Source organism: Haemorhous mexicanus, chromosome 14, assembly GCF_027477595.1.
Source record: "Haemorhous mexicanus isolate bHaeMex1 chromosome 14, bHaeMex1.pri, whole genome shotgun sequence".
In the NCBI taxonomy this organism is placed as follows: Eukaryota; Metazoa; Chordata; class Aves; order Passeriformes; family Fringillidae; genus Haemorhous; species Haemorhous mexicanus.
The window spans coordinates 5099837-5118541 of record NC_082354.1 but is presented as its reverse complement, the minus strand read 5'-3'; the positions used below and the strand labels follow the sequence as shown (position 1 = coordinate 5118541).

The following is an 18705-nucleotide window of genomic DNA, read 5'->3' as shown; positions in this document are numbered from 1 at the left end:
CCCTCAGATAACCACGGATGGAGCCGCCATCACCTCCCACCTGGGCAGTGCTCCTCAGTCCAGAGGAGAACACACCAGTGCTTCAGTGTCAGAGCTGTCCTCAAGCCCCTGTTTGGAACTGGAGCTTGAAGTAGGGCTCAGAGGCTCCTAAAGGGCCATTTTTAACTCTCTATTCATTCAGCTCAACTTCACATATGCTGTATCCAGAGATCCCATGAATCTCCTCACAGTTTATTGCCTTGAGGAGCAGCCCCAGAGCTAAGGAGGAGCCGCACTCAGGGAACACCCCTGGTCACCAGAGAGCAGCCCCAGGGCATCTGCAGCCACTGGTGCTCGCTTGAGGAGAGTGCAGTTTCCTTAGCCCACCACCAAGCAGTTGCATGGCCTTTCAGGGGGACTACCCAGCCCAGAGCAGTAGAATCCTCAAGAGGGCCATGGGAGAGAAAGATGAATGGGATCAGGGCATTCCTCACCCATCCTCCTCTATGCTACAGCATCTGTCCCACATAGAAGTAGCTCACGGCTTTCCTTTGGAAACACTCCTTTGCCCTGCAGGGATCCATCCTCTCCCCATGCCATGACAAAACCTAGAGAGCCCTCTGCCACAGGTTACAGAGGGAAAGTGGGGAATGAGGGAATGGCCTCTCTACGGCTCCTGCCTCTGCCTGCTCTTCCTTACAAACACCTCACACCAGGGGAGTCAGCAGCTGCTGGTGCTTTCAGACAGACCCCTCCTGAGGCAGCCTCACCCAAACCCCACAACACTCCCAGGCCAGAGCCATCTCCCACCAGTGTTGGTTGCATTTTCAGCTGCCTTTTGAAATGGCTGAAGTAAGACGTTGGAGGACCCCAGATACTCAGCCCACATTTAAAATGCACGGTTTCCAAGCACTTTGAACCCTGTGCTGCCTCCTGGAATCATGGATAGCACAAGCAGACCTGGGAGGAAAATAAACTAAAACATTCTGCCAAAAGAAACAGCAGGCACAGGCTCTGCAAACATAGAGAAAGTCCTCGAAAATAAGCAGCCATCCTGGCAGGAGAGCGAGAGAGAACAGTCCCCATATGCTGATTTCCTTCTCAACATCCTATGGAAATCATGCCTGGCTACAACCCCCTGGAGCCCAAGGAGCCAGTTCCAAGATCACAGGAAGAATTCACAGGAAAGTACCGGACTTGCTGCTGAGAGCCCAGACTGAGAATTTAAGATGTAGTGACAGAAGGAAGCCATGTGGAATATTTCTGTTCTGAAACTGTTTTCTGATTCTCTTGAAAAGACAAAACTGGTCACTGGATTCAGCTGTTGAGTTCTGATCCTTCAGCTCCTGGTCCAGGTAGGTACATGAAGGAATATCCCTCTGAGCCCTCAGTGACTTCTCTGCCAGATGCTGTAACTAACCAGTCCTCAGAAGAACAAAAACTGACTTCAACACTGATAAACGAAGAAGGCAGCCACTTCCCAAACTCACTTAGATACATCCATGTTTTATTTGCTTAAAGAAAGGTAGAATCATGGTTTTACAATTCCAGCTCTGTAGCAATAGCAATAACTGCAGCAGCACGAGGGGACACGGGAAGGGATGGCTGTTGGCACTGAACTGCAACAGAGTTCAAAATCCTGGCTCCATTGGGAATTGTGCGTTTCATTTAAAATAAATTAAACAACTGAAATATATTATACTCTGCCTTTAAAAAAAAGCCTAATATAATAGGAGGGTTTTAATATAAAAAGTCAGTGATCCAATGTCAGAAATAAAAGGTGCTGTGTAACACGTGCACAAGGAGGCTCTTGAGCTTTAGCTACCAGCATTGACACACACAGGGTGCTGCAAACAGCTGCACATGTGCTTCCTGCACTGTGGCACGCTGAATCTCTCCCCTCTTCCACAGGAGGTGCCAGCCCTCACACAGACCCCAGGAGATCCATGGGAAAGGGGCAGTTTCACCTGCAGGGAGCTCCCTCAGCAGCCCCCCTGCTGGGGGGCCAGCACACAGGGACTTGAGTCTGTTCTCACCCTGAGCCCCTGTGCCAGCTCCAGGGAATGAGCCTGTTCAGGGATGGAAACTGGAACCACAGGTCACAGAGCCTGGGACCTTGAAGGAAATACCAAGCAGTGCTAATGAAGAAAAATCCAGAGGCCTCAGGAGGTCAGACACAGTTAAATAAACAGTAACAATAACATCCTGTAAAAATCTTTTTCACCTATAGAGGCAGAACCTTCTCCTTCAGGGAGCTGCTCAAATAGCATTCACTCCCCATGAATACAACTGTTCAGGCCTGTTTAGAAATTAGTTCCCCCTAAAGCATTAATACTCCAGTCCCACACACGGTTGGCCCTGCAGACAAGGGCACTATCTCCCTGGGTTACCCCAGAAGAAATGGGGGAAAACGCTCATGCTCTGCATGCTCAGAGACTGTGCTGTGATGGGGACAAGCTGCCAGCACAGGGCAAGGACTGCCCTGCTCTAAAGCACAGCTTAAGGGAGGGTTGCTTGATTTGAGCTATAAATTAACCATCCAGCAGCTGACCACAGTGGGAATCACCCAGCAGCCAGTGGATACGTGCTCGGGGCAGGCTCCTACGTGCCTGTGGGCAGCCACAGCTTTGGCCAAATGCTTGCACGGGGGGTTGCAGGGCACAAGGTTTGAATAGCAAAGACAGCAGCCAGCAAGCTCATCTCTGCTACACAGCCAGCCTGGGACTAACACCTAGCAGAGGGCAGGAGATGGGAGCAAAGGCTGGCATCCCTTCTAGAAGGCCCCTTGGGCTGCCCACACCTTGAACAGAGAAAGCAGCGCAGCTTTCTCCCCACTGGACTGACAGCAGACACTTTACCAGTCTGTCACAGGAATTAGAGATAAAACACCCTGGGTTTCCTATGAGGGATCAGGGGCCAGGCCAATGGCATGGGCTAACTGAGCCTGCAGCCCTGTGCCTGACACACCGGGTGAATGGTTCCATGCTGCAGCATTCACAGGGAACATCCACGCTGGAGCAACTGAAGGCGTGGCTGTGCCAGCTAATGAGGCACAGTGGTCACTGCTGCCAGACAGAGAGTGGGTTTAACAGCTGACCACGCATGAGGCCCCAGCCACCGGCACATCTAGGAGACAGCCCACCCACCTGCCATCTGGTCTGCTAGAGCACATCACCTGAACACAGTGATTACTTGTGACAGAAACCAGCTGAAGTGTCACTCTCCAGATCTCCTGAGTAACCCTTTGACATGACCCAGTGAGCATCCACATCAGTGTTTTTCACCCAAGGCTTCAAGGCTGAGCTTCCACAAGTGACAAGGAAACATGTATTAAACAACAAGCAGACAGTCTCTCCAAAACATAACACTCACACAAGACAAAGTTAGAGGTGAGGAAAAACAGACCAGAAATAGGCAGCCATGAAGAAACAATACTGTCACATTCAAACACAGGCCCATCTCTCCTTCACATGTTGCTTCAAGTCAGAGCTCTAACAATTCTCATCACAATTCAGCCTCAGAACACAATGCACTTATCCCAAATAACAGACACACATCCCAGCCACTCCAGTATTTGGCTTTCTCACAGTCACAAGGGCCAGAGTCTTTATGACAGGTTTTGTTCAGTATGTTGAGTGGGATTTCCTTTGGCAGTATGGTCATGAGTGGGTCTAATATTTTTTTTTTTTTTCAGGACTAAAATACTTCAGTGTCTAGGATGCTCTCAGCTTTGCTCTGCAGGCAGTTCTTGGTAGAGAACAAATCCCTATTGTCTTTAGAGAATTTAAAGGACTTTAACTCAGCCCCTTAAACCTGCTAAAACAGGCAGAGATGGAAGCAAGACTATGCTCACATACTCTGTTAACAGCTCCCTCCCGCAGATACATGCTCTGTGCCTGAAAAATCCAGGCAGGATTCAGATGGTGAGGCTGCAGCTCCCCAGTGAACAAACCACCTCTTGTCCTTGTGGCCACTCTCCTCAGAGTGGCCCAGGGCTGCCCAGGTGTTTGATCCAGCGGCCGGCTCGAGCACCGCTCCCAAAGCAGCAGCCACTCTCAGCAACAGGACGAGCCCGATTTGGAGCTGGAGTTCAGGTCAATGGTGTGGCCCAGCATGCAGTGCTCCAGCTGCTCCTCCACCGCCAGCACCTGTCGCACAGCTTCCTCAAAGGCCACCGTTACATTGGTGTCATCCTTGGCACTAGTCTCCAGGTACGGATAGTTACCGTTTTCCATGCACCAGGCCCGGGCCTCCTCTGTGCTCACCTGTCTCTCCAGTTTGTCTATCTTGTTGCCCAGGACTACAAATGGGAAGTGTTCAGGGTCCTTCACATCAGCATAATAGATAAACTCCTTCTGCCAGTTACTGAGGTTCTCAAAGCTCTGCCGGTCATCCACGCTGAAGGTGAGCAGGCAGCAGTCTGCTCCCCGGTAAAAGGGCGTCCGCAGGCTCTTGAACCTCTCCTGTCCCGCAGTGTCCCAAATCTGGAGGGTCACAAATCGCCCGTCCACCTCCAGGTCCCGGTTCAAGAACTCCACCCCAATGGTGTGGAAGGCCTGTGAGTCAAACTTGTTGGTGACGTAGCGATTCATGAGGGAGCTCTTCCCAACTCCACCATCTCCAAGGAGAATGACCTTTAGGAGCAAGGACTTCCCACTCATTGCAGCAGGATGGAGAGCAGGGCAGCAAGGCAATCTGCAAGGTTCAGAAAGAGTACAAAACAGCCATTTGACTTCTGGGTTCTGCAGAACAACAGAACATGGTATTTCTATACCCACTTCTGAAGTTTTGTATATAGGAGGTGATGTCTCTTTTCAGAGAGATCTTATCTCCTAATCTCTCTTATTAGAGTTTAGAGCTGGGAACTGGACAAACTTTCAGGCACTCAAGTCCTCCATCAGGTCCAAAATGGAAGCAGCACATGACCTCTTTAAGTGCAAGGTAAAAACAACTGTTGAGAGTTTAGTATCAATACAGCACTTTTGGTGAAAACCCTGTATCAGAAAGCTTGTGCATATTTTCCAAACACATCATCACTACTTGAAACATCTCTCCAGGCCTGCATCCTGTAAGGCTGTCACAGAAACAGCAAAATCACCACAGGTGGCCATCACCAGGCCTTCCTTTCCACTGTACCATCACCAGCTAAACAATTTCTCCTCTCTGACTTGCTCTACTTGAAGGATGTAATAGATGTGCAGGTGTAATATCAATACAAGTAATTTGTGAAGCCAGTTCTTAATCACCCTGAGGATGCTGACTCACCTTGGCAGTGCAGCTGCGCATGATCTCCATGGCTCGGAAGGGGCTTCCCAGGCACAGGGACCAGCTGCTCTTTGCTGGCAGCGCCTGTCACAGCCCAGTTTGCTCGGGCTCAGCTGCAGGTTCACATTGCAACAACCCAGACACCACAGGTTCCTTAGTCAGCACCCTCAAGGCCAAGTGCCAATGCATCCTCCCCCTCCCAGGGACACACTACAGGCTAGGGTAAAGGCCTGACATGGAATAAGAGGTTTGTTGGCCTGCTGTACTGTACCTGCTCTGTCTCCAGGACTGTCCAGGGAACACCTTCCTCCAGTGTATCAGTCACTAAAAAACAAACATCAGTCATCAAGGTTACCAGGGCTGCCCTCATTGTCTTTCAGTTTGTGATGCTGACTGAGGATGGAAGGACAACAGCAGAGCTCTAGGAACCTGCATGTGCAGTACTGATGGCTGGAGTAAAACAGCAAGAACCAAGCACTGAGGAGTTTCCCTTGCCCTGAGTGAAATGGAACACAGCCCATTTCTGGCCAGGCAGGACAGAGCCAGTACAAGGTGCATGCTGAACCCCGGGTAAGAACAAAACAAACTGAAGGAGCTCTGACATGAGAGCACAGGGTGCACAACCTGCGTCTCCCCTCAATCCAGGGGATTATAATAACTGTGATCTGCTTGTCCTGCCTACTCACACACCCTGGAATCTGATTTGAGGATTGAACACGCACCTGAATCTACTAACCAGGAAAGTGAGCCAGCTGGGAACAGCCTGGGATAAAAAGACAAGGAGCTTGCTTACACCTGCTACCAACATTCCTGGGAAGGGTGTGGATGAGTAGTGCTGCTTAGTGATGACATCTCCAACCCACTGAAGCAGGAGTATGTGGCACTGCTCTGATCAGCATCCTACTCCTTCCAGGCCAAACCCTGCTTTCTGCCTTAACCTCGGGGGGCCCTGTTCAACCTTGATTCTGCTCTTTTTGCAGCCCTTTCAAACAGTGCTTACCACAAAGCCAAAAGCAGAAACTTCTGCTTTAAGTGAGATTCTTCACTTTCTGCACAAAAGGCTCACAAATTTCACTTCCCTGCACAGAAACACCTCAAACCAAGCCCAGCTGAGCTAACCTGATGGGCTATTTGAGGAGCAGTGTGTGACCCAGTACTTCTAAAGCAAAGACCAAAATGCAAATGTCAGAAGAAACAAACAGGAACCGCATCACAGGTCCCCATGGTCCACGGCTTAGGGGAAATCCTGCCCCGTGAGCAGGTGAGCTGTTCAATACCCTTGTTCCTTTCCAAACCTTCCAGAGGGATGTTTAAGACAGTCACTGCCACCAAAGCCCCTCCTGGCACAGGCCATCGGCCCCGAGCAGAATTTCTGTTTAGAAATGCTCTGTTAGCAAGTGACTCTTTTTAAAAATTACTAATAGGTTAGGTCGGGCTGCTCCAGAGCCTGCAGAACTCAGCAGCAGGGCTCAGGTCAGCACGCTGCCGGCAGCCGTGACACAGCCTTGACATCGCTGGTCCCGTTGCGAGCTATTCCGGATGCTGAACCCCACTGCAGCAGGGCCGACCCGCTCTCGCAGGGCGCCAGCACCTGTGTGCAGGTACCAACAGCGGGGTGGGCACGCCGGGTCCGACTCCCCCCTGCTCCCCAGGCCCCGGCTCGGCGGAGGCGAGACCCTCCGGCGGGTCCCATCCCGCCCCACGGGAGCAGCCAGGGAGGAGCCCGCAGCCGAGGAGCGGCACCCGCGAGGAGCCCCCTCGGCACGGGCCGGGGTAAAGGGGCGGCTCTCCAGCCTCCCCCTCCGCAGGTGCCCAAGCCGGGGCGGCGGCGCCGGGCCCGCCCTTACCTCACCCTCACCGCCCTCCGGCCGCTGCCGCCGCCCGGCCCGCGGGGCGCAGGTGCCGCTCAGCCCCGCGCCCGCGCCTGCGCCGCGCCTGCGCCTCCCGCCGGCCAGCAGGGCCCGCCCTCGGCCGGCAGGACCCGCCCCTCAGCCCCTCACGGTGCCGCCGTCATTCCCTCGTAGTGCTGCATGTCCCCCCTGTGCCTCCTCAGCCTTCTCACAGTCCCCTCGTCACTCTTCTCACAGTCCCACATGTCCCCCCTGTTCCTCCTCACTCTCCTCACTCTCCTCACAGTCCCCTCGTTACTCCTCAGTACCATGTCTCCCCTGTGCCTTCTCAGCCCCATCACAGTCCCCTCGTTACTCCTCACAGTCCCACCTGTGCCCCCTCGCTGCCTCCCCTGTCACTCCTCGAGCTCCAGTGCCCTCAGTGTCCCCCTGTGCCCCGCAGCCCCTCACAGCACCCCCCGTCACTCCCTCCGCAGTTCCTGCATGTCTTCCATGTCCTTGCGTGGCCGGCAGCCCCGCACTGCTCGCCCACGGCACTCCCCTCACAGTCCCCTCTGTCACTCTCCTCACAGTCTCCGCGTGTCCCCTGCCCCCGCAGCCCTCTTAATGCCAGTCCCCGTCACTCCTCGATCTCCTGTCTCCTCACAGTCCCACAGGTCGTACCGCAGCCCCTCACCGCCCTTCCCTGTCACTCCCCTCACAGTCCCGCCCGTGCCCCCTCACCGCCTGCCCCTGTCACTCCTCTCATAGTCCCCCCGTCCCCACTTTGTCACTTCAGTGACAGCTGCCCGAAAGAGCTAGACTTCTCCACCCTCATGATCGCCCACGGACCAGGAGCAAGAAAGTCTTTAAGGTGTTTTCCGGGGAAGAACAGCTAATACAAACATTACATTGAAGGGGAAAATTGTGGGCAGCCTCGCCCAGACAGTGAGAGCAGAGGGAGAGGGAAACCAGACCCCCAGGTGGCTGCAGAGGGGTTTTGGGGAGCAGCAGCCACTCGTGAGTTCCCCTGTGGTTGGCATCATCAACTCTTCTTCCTAATAGTGCCTGGTGCTCACTGAGATATACCTTTGAAACTTGGGGACACATCTCACTGGGGCTGCAACATGCCTTGGACACCTTATGCAGGGGAGAAGAGCAGGGACCTCTGGTGTGGACATCCAGGGCTTTTGGCCATCTGGATCCTGCATCAGCTCCCAGCGCTGAGTGAGTGCTACAAAAGGGCATCAATTCCGTTCTCCCTGAGGGAAAGCATGAGATGGGAGGACGATTTAAATTAAGCCAGGGATTATATTAATACTGGCCTCAGTGATCTGTCAGAAGAGATAGGGAACAAGGAAAGCCTAGCGGGGTGAGGAGGGGGAGGGCAGCGCAACGGCCCAAGGTCGAGGCTCTTGGCAGTAGGGGACCAGGGCAGCCTGGGGAAAATGTGGGAGCTCCAGGGTGTGCATGTGGGGCACCACTGTACACAGCAGCTCCAGGGAAGAAGTGCAGGATGCTGCTGGTACCAGTGACAGATGCAGCCTGCACCACTCAGTGGGAGATCCCTCCAAACCAGTCCAGATCCCCATGCCAGCTCTGTCAGGACCATGCATTGGTGGAGTGAGCCTCTGAGCATGGCACACTTGCCCCTGCCAAGTTCCCTTTGCCTGGCAGTCATTCAATCCTGTTATTTGCCAATATTTATTGATAAGGGATCTAATTTAGCATGTAAGGGGTGAGCCCTGATTCTGAACAAGAAAGCGCCACCATGGCAGATCCTGCCAAGGCAGCAGAGGCATGGTGCTCTGCTGCAGCACTGTGCCATGCTCTGCCTTCCTGCACCACCCCTGTCAGGCCTGGCAGACACCCAATCCTCAGGGGATGCTCTCTGCAGGGTTTAGGGAGGGCAGCACTGATCCCTGCAGCTCAGCCAAACATGCCACATGGCCAGTGACCCCAGCTGACCGTGCTCGTGCTCAAGGGGCCCCCGTCTACCTCCAGGGTAATCTGTGGGTGCTGGCAGCTGGTGGTGTCACTTGCCTACCTGAGCAGGGATGTGCCTGGTCTGATTTGGCTCCCAGTGGCTGTCTGACTTGGCTCCCAGTCTGGTCGTCTTGCTGAGCTGGATAACAACCAGTTTGGCATCTGTGGTGGACACCAGTTACCCACCAAGCTGCCCTAGCACTCCCTTTCTCAGCAGATAAGGCAGGGAGAAAGTAAGATGGAAAAGAACTTGTGGGTCAAGATAAAGACAGATTAATAAAGCAAAAGCTGCATGCAGAAGCTAAGGAAAGCAAAGGATTTATTCTCTACTTCAGATCAGCAGGTGATGTCCAGCTGCTTTTGGGGAGGTAGGGCTTAAGCACTCATAGTGGTTACTCTGAAAGACAGTTGCCTTCTTATGTCTCTACAGCAATTGGCAGCCTTCTTGGGATTTCCTCCTCTTAACAGCTCTTTTGGCTTTCACATCTCATACATTGGCTTTCTGCTTAAAGCTGGGTTCACCATCCCACTGCTTGTTGTCCTCCCCTGCTGAGGCAAGAAGAAACAGAGTACAGCACATGCATCTGGGGCTCACTCTCCCTCTGAGCAGGGCAGGAGGGGACTGACTTCTTGGGGTGCCCCTGAAAGCCAAGCACTGGCTTATAGGCACGAGGAGGAACAGATATTTCATCAAAGTTCTGAAGCCAATAAGGTGCTTTCTTCAAAGCTGTTGTTTTCATACCTGGGCAATACATTGCTGCCAAGCTGCCAGAATGACACCGGGGCACTCTGAGTCATCTTCCTTCACACAGCCTGTGTGCACTGAGCACCCTCTGCATCTCTGGAGACATCACCTTTGCCTAGATCACTGTAGATGACCTCCAGCATTACTTAATTCTCTCAGGTACTGGATGCCTTCACCTGTACTGGTCCATTTTCCTGAGTAGTTCACAAGATCTTCCCTGGATAGATATCTTTCCCTCACACTTGAGAGGAGCTACCTGCAGAGACTGTAAATTGCTGCCACAAAACCCCAGTTGTTAATTAGTAGTTTTAAACAGCCCATGTAAGGGTGAGCAGGGACCTCTTGAGCCTGCACAACAAAGCCACCCACATCAGCCCTGGGTAAGGAGAGGGAGATGTATTCCCTGATCCTCTCCACAAGGCAGCTCCCCCAGCAGAGCAAGGCCATCAGTGCCAGGGCAAAGCACAGAGCCATGGTTTGTACTAACATGTTCCCAAAGCCCAGCAAAGTAAAGAGATAAGAAATGCAGCCAAGCAGCTCTGTGACCCAACAGGAGCTGCCTACTTAGTAACTACTACGCCTAAAGCACACTTAGCACAAGTTAAGGAATGGGCTTATCTGGGCATGACCTTGTGCTGGTGGGAGCTCGCTGAGAGCAGCACTGCCCTGGCCCCATGGCCAGGACAGGACCTCACCGGTGGGTCCTGAGCACCACGGGGTTTGTCTGGAGATGGGGACATGGCCCAGGAGCCATGTGCTGGGTGAGCAGTACCAGGGGCTTGCACTGGGGCAGGGACTCTGCAGGGCACAGGGCTCCTTTGGCATGAGAGGTTTTACTCCCCTGGCTCAGCTGCATCCCTGCAGCACATGTGTGGCTGCTTGGCTCTCAATGCCAGCTCTGGGAGTTAGGGCAAACAACGGGAAGCTGGTGCCAAGGTGAGGAGCCCTGATCCAGCTTCGACCCCCTGCCAGCCTGTGGTCACACAATGCTGCCAGCTCATGCCTCTATTAATTCATCACACGTCCCGTGCTGCAGCTGGGGCTTGGGCCTCTGCTTTTGTTCCAGCCCCGGTGCACGGCTCTGCAGCTGCTTCTCCAAGGCATGTACCCAGTAGCAGCTCCAGCCTGTGGCATCTCCTCTGAAACAATTTCCAGCACAGGAACCCCCTGAGCAGTCCTGCCACCCCTAGCCTTGGCCACCCCCATTTGCCCTGAGCCTACAGCTCTGAGAAAGTTTTCAAGTACCCCATCATCCATTTATGTCTCCAGGAAGGAGCTCCAAAGGTGGAGCAAAGCTGTGGGAGATGCGTCATTCACCCCCTCTACCCTACACAGCTCAACCTGCCCTAAAAAAGTGACCTGTCTTGTTTTCGTGAGCTGGTCTGAGGCAGCAGGGAGGGGGACATGCCTGGGCTGCAGAGCTGCCTCAGACACAACACTGCAGGCAGGGGCTTGTCCCAGCTTCAGTGCAACCGCAGGCCTGGCAGCGGCTGAGCCACGCACCACTGCCCTCACCTCCCCACCCATCCCCTGCTCTTCCCAAGAACCTTTGGCTGGTTTTTAGGAACATGTTAGATGACAAGATGGCAGAGCAGGTATCACCATAGAAGGCAGCACCAGACATAGTTCTACCCTGATGTAGGTGCACAGACAGGATGGGCCTTTGGCAAACAGCACAAGGCATCTGTTGCAACACGCATATCTACTGCCCATGGCTCCGGAGCTGGTTCCTGGAAAACCACAGAGGAGTCTGCCAGGCTGAGCAGGGGGGAGTTCAGCCTAGGCTGCCACAGACTCTGCTCTGGGACCCAGAGGAAAGGCACACGGCAGCAGGGGAAGAGGAGGGGGATAGGGGGCACATGGTATCCCGGCTGTTGCTTGGCAAGGAAAGTGTATAGACACAGGGACAGAGAGAAGCTGCTCCTGCTGCGGCTCTGGAGGTGCCTCTGCCCTGCCTGGAGGTGATTCTGGTGGGAGTGGCAAAGGATCATATTCCCAAACTGACCCTCGGTTTGTACCCTGCACACCACCCACTGTGCTGAGCTCGTACCTGCACTATGCTGTGTCCAGCCCGGCCCCAGGTTCCCTGCGGGCAGCAGGAGAATCCCATACAGGTTCATCCAGGCAGGTTTGGGGCTGTGATGCCACAGGATGCCATCAGCACTGTGTGCCTGGGGGGCACACAGGCTTGGGGACACCAGTCTCTGCTCTGGCCAGACAGAGTGAGGTGGCATTTCCTTACCCACCGTGGAAAGGCTTTGATTTTGTTTTCCATTCCTCACATCATGAAGATGCATGAGTGATCTCAGGCACCCCTGGCAAACTCCTGCCAGCTGTGCCATGACTTGGGCATTGGGTACATCCCTGCTGCCATCACTGCCACGGGTTTGAGCCCCCAGCTTATTTCCCCCTCCACTTCCGGGGATGTCATACCCCAGCTGTTGCCTGTGGAGAGGAATAAATCATGGAGAGGGGGCTATGCATTGCGAGCAGGGGAACAAAATGGCTTTTCATGCCATAATCCTTTGTAATAAAACACCAGAGACAAGAAAGATGATAAACAATGTCTCCTGTGTGAGCCAGCTGCTTCCTAAAATAAAGCGCTCCTCTGCTCCGTCAGCTGCCCCGGCTCGGGCGCAAGTGCGGGCGCTGCCGCAGACACCGGAGCACATGCTGCCGCGGCCCCGGCACGGCCCCTCCGGCCCGCGGGAATCTGCAGAATGCGGCCGGGGGGGCCAGAAGCGAGCACTGAGCTCCGGCCGCTGTCAGCAGCGGGCTGGGAGCCCCCGAAGGGCTCGGCATCCCCGGCGCCAGCAGCGCGCTTGTCACCCGGCCGAGGCACGCAGCCCGGCTGCTCCCACCTGCGCCTCGGGCCGCCCGCAGCCCCGGCAAATGCGGGCAGTGCAGGGGCGCTCCGTGCCTGACTTCCCGGCTTTGTCTAGAGCCAGGGGCTGGCAGGAGCCTGGTCCTGAGCAGGAAGCTCTGCGTGCTCCCGGTTCATCACTACTCATGCTGAGTCCTCCTTGGCAGGGGATGAGTAAGCTCCTGCTGGTAAACCTGACCTCCAGGGCATTATTTCAAGAGCAACAATAACTTTTGCACTGCCGGGGAAGGTGTTGGGTTGTGCTGAGTGTGTGCAGCCCACAGGCCAGTTTCCCAGCACAGGAGTCCAAGGGTTTCTGGCTTTGTGGGTGCCTTTGTGGGTGCAAAGGGATGGTGGCTTTCCCTCCTCATGGCCATGGGAGTTCTTCAGCACAGTGCTCCTCCCCACCACAGGGTGGGGACAGCTTGTCTGTCCATCCCTTCCATGTCACCAAGTGGCCCCATCAAATACAACTCTCACACACCATGGTAGCCTACTCTCAATTCCTTTGCCAAAGGGCTCTGGTCACTAGCCCACACAACACTTTCATTTCCCCACTATCGCTCCCTCTCTCCTGTCTTCCTCTTTTACAGCCACGTGCTTTCCTCTTTAACTCCCCGTCTACAGATCCTCCCCAAGCAGTCCCAGCAGAGGTTTCCCCTGGCAGCTCATGCTTGCTGTCCCTTGTTCTCCTCTCAACCTCAGCCACCATGGGGAGGTTTGAGCTCTGTGCTTGGCAATGTATCTGTGCAGGCAGCAGAGACCTGGCAGGAAAAGGCCAACCCAAGTGACACGGAGGTGGTGACATTTTTTTCCCAGGGATGCAGGGAACAGGGAGGTGGGGGTGGGCAGGATCCACCCACTGGGGAGCTGCATCATTCACCTGTCTATGCAGCCTGGCTTCGCCTTATCCTCTTTGCTCTGGTGTCAAACACATACCTTAAGGGAGGTTTCCTTGGACCATCTGCAGTTCAGGTTGAGTTTGGCAATTTCCTGCCATCCAGGAGCTGCCTTAGGCCTTGATCACTGACTGATCTTGGCTCTCACCACTTTCTGCTGCAGTTCTGGGAGCTGCCAGATGGCGAGTGACAAAGAGAAAACCCTGGGGGCCAGAGTGCAAAAGCCTCCCTTGCCCTGGGTGAGTTGTGCCACAAACCAGTGTGGTGCTGTGGGACATCAGGAAGGTGCCACAGACTGGCAGGGAATCGTGGGGCACAGGGCAGCCCAGGCTGACTCAGGCACCTCCTGCCAGAAATGGGGTTATGATCCTCCATATGTGTGCTAGGCCAAATCCTCTCCTGTCTGAGTCAGAGAGGATGGAGCAGTGGCAGGGACAGACACCCATCCCAGCCACAAGCCCTGATCTGAATTCACCTCATGCTGCTGTTCACCAGGTATTTGCCCAAATTCCTCCTGATGGTGACTCAGCCTTCTCCTCCCTCCTCTACAGTGTGGCCACAGCTCACCATCTCATTGAGCATGGGAGGAAACCGCCCCAAAGCAGCAGGATGGGCCCTGGATGGGAGAGAGGCATGGATTATATGCTCCTGGCATTGCCAAGAGGGGCTGACATGAGGAACTCACCTGGTGCCTAGCAAGGGAAGGGTCACAGAGCCCTGCCAGGGAGGCCCAGCTCCTGGGATGGCATCCTCTGTGCGTGGGTGCCTGCTGGGGCAGTCCATGCTGCTCAAGCCACCACATTTCTAGGGGACATCAGTCTAGGGGACATAGTCTGGCAGGTGTCCTGGCCTTCTACACCGTTGGCAGCTGTGGGCCCATGTGTGCCAGGGTGAAAAGGTGAAGGTCTGGGATAGGGAAGGAAAGTGCTGATATAAAAGGCTGTTCTGTAATGGTTCTCCCCTTACTGGCTCACGCTCTGCTGGCAACAGGGACACTTTGGACACCGGTTAGCAAAACAGGTAATGCTTTACCCTCAGTCCTGAGGACAGGGCTTTTAGGCACTGTGTGCTGGTACTTCCTGTGCACCATTCTGGTGGGGATGTGGTTGGGAAAAGTGCCTGGACTGCCCTCACTTTAGGTGAACACAGGACATTGGTCATATGACACACAGAGATGTGTTTGCTGGGGAGCTGCTCCCAGCTCCAGCTGATGTCCCTGGATCCAGGCTGGGACTACCTGCCCCTGGGTGACTTCCTTGAGGCACAGACCTGGCTGTGCCAGCACTTAACCCCATGTCTAAATCTGTATTGCTACATGTTGGGGTTGGCTGCAGTGAAAAACCCGAAACCCAGATGCATCAATACCTCTATGGCTCCCACACACTCAGGGTCAATGCTGGAGCACCGCCAGCTTCTGGCACCAGCCACCCTGCCATGTGGAGAAACCCACAGCCCTGGCCCTAGCTGGCAAACCAGCTGGCTCTGTGGGACTGGGGTGCCCAGCACCCCTGGCAGGCTCTGCTGCCTGTGTGCACAGCACAGGGTGAGGGGGAAGTTATTGTAAGCACAGCAGTGCCAGGGAGGGGACACTCCTGCTGTGGCCTTGCAGATGTCCATGTGACTCAGGGAGAGATAAGTACCCTGGTGCTTTTCCATGCCCACAGAGGGGCCCGTTGCAGCATGTCACAGGGAGAGGCACCAGGGCGGTGTCAGCAGCAGCCAAGGTGCTCTGGGCAGCAACCGAGACCTCCCTATCCCCAAAAGCAGAACTGAGGAGGGGAGATCAGCCCTGCCACTTTGTGTTTCTGTCCCAAAAGCTTCACTTGGTTCAATTCAGCCTCCAGCTCTCAGGGATGGGGAAAGGGTTCAGTCTGACTTTACCTGCCCGCCTCTGCTCCATAAGAAAAACCACCCCTGAGCAGGGACACATTGTCACCCTGACAAACCACCCTGGCTGTTGGCACTGGGAAAACATCCCCATGTCCATGATAGGCTTCTGTCCTAGGGACATCAGGGTGCTGAAGGGGCACAGCTATCCTTCCCAGTGTTCAGCCCAACAGAGCAGCAGCCCCAGCTGGGCCTCTACATTGCTGGCCTCTGCCCTCACCCTTGGAAAACCCCACACGCTGCCCCGACAGTGCACAAACACCAAACTCTTACCTGCAGCTCTTTCAATTCTGCTTTTTAAGGGGTGGAGGCAGTGGCAACCACACAGGCAGTGTTATTTGCAGTCCTTGGCAGGCAGTGTGGGTGGAGGCACCAGGCAGATAGATAGGCACTGTGTCCAGACAGGCACAACAGCCCCGTGTTTGTCCCCAGCTGACCAGGCTCGTTAGGAGCACTGACCAAAGCTGTCAGCTGGCAAGTTTTGGCTAGTCTGCCTCCACCTCCTCTATAAGTGGGCTGGTGTGTTCAGTGACCCTCGAGGCCAGGTGGAGGTGAGGAAATCCTGGCAGTAGCCAGGAAGCCTTAGCATAAACCTAGAGGCACTGTCAGAGCTCACCCACACTGTGCTGGCAGCCAACTGCAGGACCCAGGGATCTCCATCCCTGCAAGGCAGGGCTGGGATTAGCCAGGGGGTACCCAAGGGATTTACTGCATTCAAACCCATCCTTACAGGGCTATAATAACCATCTTCAGTCAACGGTAGGGGTGGAGGTTAGCTCAAGAGGAACAGAAGGGCAGTGCCATGCAGTGATGGGAGAACTGTGCTCCAAGAACTGGGTGGGCAGAGCTGGTCTGGCCACCACACCACAGGACCCAGGCCAGCACCTCCAGCCAGGTTGACAAGGCACCAGGCCAGCTCCACAAGGTTTTAGGCAGGGGGCACCAAGTGTTCCAAGGCAGAAGGCTCAGCTGTCACATGGGGAGCAAGACCCAGGTTAGCCTCTGCTTTTAGATGCACCAAGAAACCACAAGGGTGGTGGAGCACAGTGGCCATGATCATGCCAGCAATGCTCCCAGTTCCCCCAGGAACCGATCCCCAAACATCAAGCTGGATTCAGCCTGCAGGGAACCATCCCACATTGCCCTCTGAGCAAAAAAAAAACCAGCACTGCTGCAGCACCAGGCACACCTCCCCACCCTCCACAGGGCAAGCCAAGCTACGGCCAGAACCTTTGTCAGGGAAGAAGCCACGAGCCACAGGTAGATCATTACAATTTTTTATTTTATAATAAACTTCTCATTTTTCCCCCAAGGAAGACAAAAAACTGTGAGTGAGGCTACAGAACACTGTCAGTGAAGAATATGCAAGACAGACCCAGGCTGGAGGTGAGGCCAGAAAGGTTCCCCACTCCACCAGGCAGAAGGGGTCCATGCCCAGAAGCCTCCACAGCCCTTGCTGATCTCCCCACTGCATCAGAGCAAGATCAGTGCTGTCACCGGAGGCAGCTGAAGCAGCAGAGATGGCATCAGGTCAGGCTATTGATGGACTGAGAGGACCACGCTTTGTCCCCCCACCTGCCAAAGCTGCCAGCAAAGTGGGACAGTGTGTTAGGTGATACAGTTGTTTTCTATACATGTACGTGATGTAAATTTAAAAAAACCCACACGATTCATTTCAAAGCAAAATAATTGAGTAGTCGCTCTTCCTGCCAGGCAATCTCTCTCTAGGAAGATTTCACACATTCCTTCTCCTGCTCAATAGCTGCAAGAGAATAGAGGCCCATTAGTCTCTACTACATTTTTTTTTTTGTGGAACCACGAACTGGAGAAGGTTTCAGAGGATTCACTCAGGCCCTGGTGACCAGTTTTGTGGTTTGATCCCAAGTGGGGTGGTTGAACAGTCAAGTCAGAAGATGACAAGCCACACGTCTGCGTGGCAGCACGTCGGGCACCTGTCTGCGTCTGTCCGCAGGAAAGTGATGCCCCGAGGGATCAGTCTGGCACCACAGCCCTCCCCGAGCGCCCGTGTCCGCTGCCCCGGGCTGCACACACCTCTGCTCGCGGCTTTCCCCGGGCCAGAGCCCTGACGTCCCAAACCGCCCCTCTCCCCCGGCTGCCTCGGCGGTGAGAGCGGCCCCCGAGGGCACTGCCCCGCCGGTCGTGCCTCCCGCCCCGCCAGCCCCGGCCCCGCACTCACTCTCCTTGGAGGGCAGCGTGTTCTTCTCCTCCGTGTTGGTTTTCTTCAGCTTCTTCTTGTCGAATTTCTCCACCTCTGAGAGGTCTGGTTTGTCGCACATTTTGCCTGCGAGACCCCCGCCGCAGTCAGACAAGGATGGGGACGGGAAGACAAAGGCGGCCCCGGCCCCCCCCGGCCCCCGCCGCGGACAATAGCGCAGGGCGGGGCGCGCCACCGCCCCGGGCACCGCGCCGCTCGCCGGGCCCGGGCAGCCGAGCGGGGCAGCCCCCGGTGCCCGCACACGGCGGGGAGCTCTCCCCGCAGCAGGCTACCATGCCCCCCCCCCGGGCCCCGCCGCGCCCGCAGCCCCCGCCCCGGGGCGCCTGGGCGAGTCCCTGCTGGCAGCAGCGCTGCGCGGGGCCCCCCTCCGCGGCCCGGCCCGTACCTGCAGCGCTGTACGGCGCGACGTGCGATAGATGCGATGTGCGGTTGGTGCCGGTACCGAGCCCGATCCCTCTGCCTGCGCGTCCAGGTGAGTCTGGAGCGCGCCGCGCGGGGCGGAGCCTTTTATACCCCGGCCGCCGCCCAGCCCGCGCGCCCATTGGCTGTCCGCCCGCCGGGAAGCGCGTGGCCCGCCAGGGGGCGGCCGTTCCCGCCGTGCCGCGCGACGGGGGCGCGAGCGGCACCGAGCGTGAGGGGCCTGAGGGACACGGGCAGGGAGGGGACAGCGAGAGAGGGAGACACCGAATGAGGGCTCACCGGGCACACGGGTCACACAGCCCTCACAACACACACGGACAGGCGCCACACAGCCCCCCACACGCGCGGACACAGCTCCTGCTGCCCCCACACGCGGGCATAGCTCCCACTGCCCCTCCTGTGCACACACGCACCTGGGCGCCAGGTGTGAGGGGCAGCAAGCTGGTCCCTATGTGACCAGATGGCTCCAAAGCCACTGTCCCAGCCTCAAACCCCCTCACCAGAAGCAGGTGCCTCACAGCAAGGGAGGCAGCTGTGGCCCATATGTGTGTCCAGGGATGCTCCCACTGCTGAAGCAAGCAAGCTTTGGGCTAAAG

General features: G+C 55.7%; 1 protein-coding gene across 1 annotated transcript; it reads right to left on the bottom strand.

Moving 5' to 3' along the window:
• Positions 1–1469: 1469 nt before the first annotated feature.
• On the bottom strand, positions 1470–7171 carry RAB9B (RAB9B, member RAS oncogene family). Its single transcript, XM_059859260.1, has 3 exons — positions 7092–7171; positions 5516–5568; positions 1470–4674 (listed from the first exon to the last, which is right to left on the bottom strand). Exon 3 carries the CDS (start codon positions 4638–4640, stop codon positions 4035–4037), a length of 606 nt encoding a protein of 201 aa, XP_059715243.1. The 5' UTR covers positions 4641–4674; positions 5516–5568; positions 7092–7171; the 3' UTR covers positions 1470–4034.
• Positions 7172–18705: the final 11534 nt, after the last annotated feature.

Bases quoted from the DNA above. Each gene is read 5' to 3' on its own strand.
- RAB9B (XM_059859260.1), bottom strand. From the start codon at position 4,640: ATGAGTGGGAAGTCCTTGCTCCTAAAGGTCATTCTCCTTGGAGATGGT.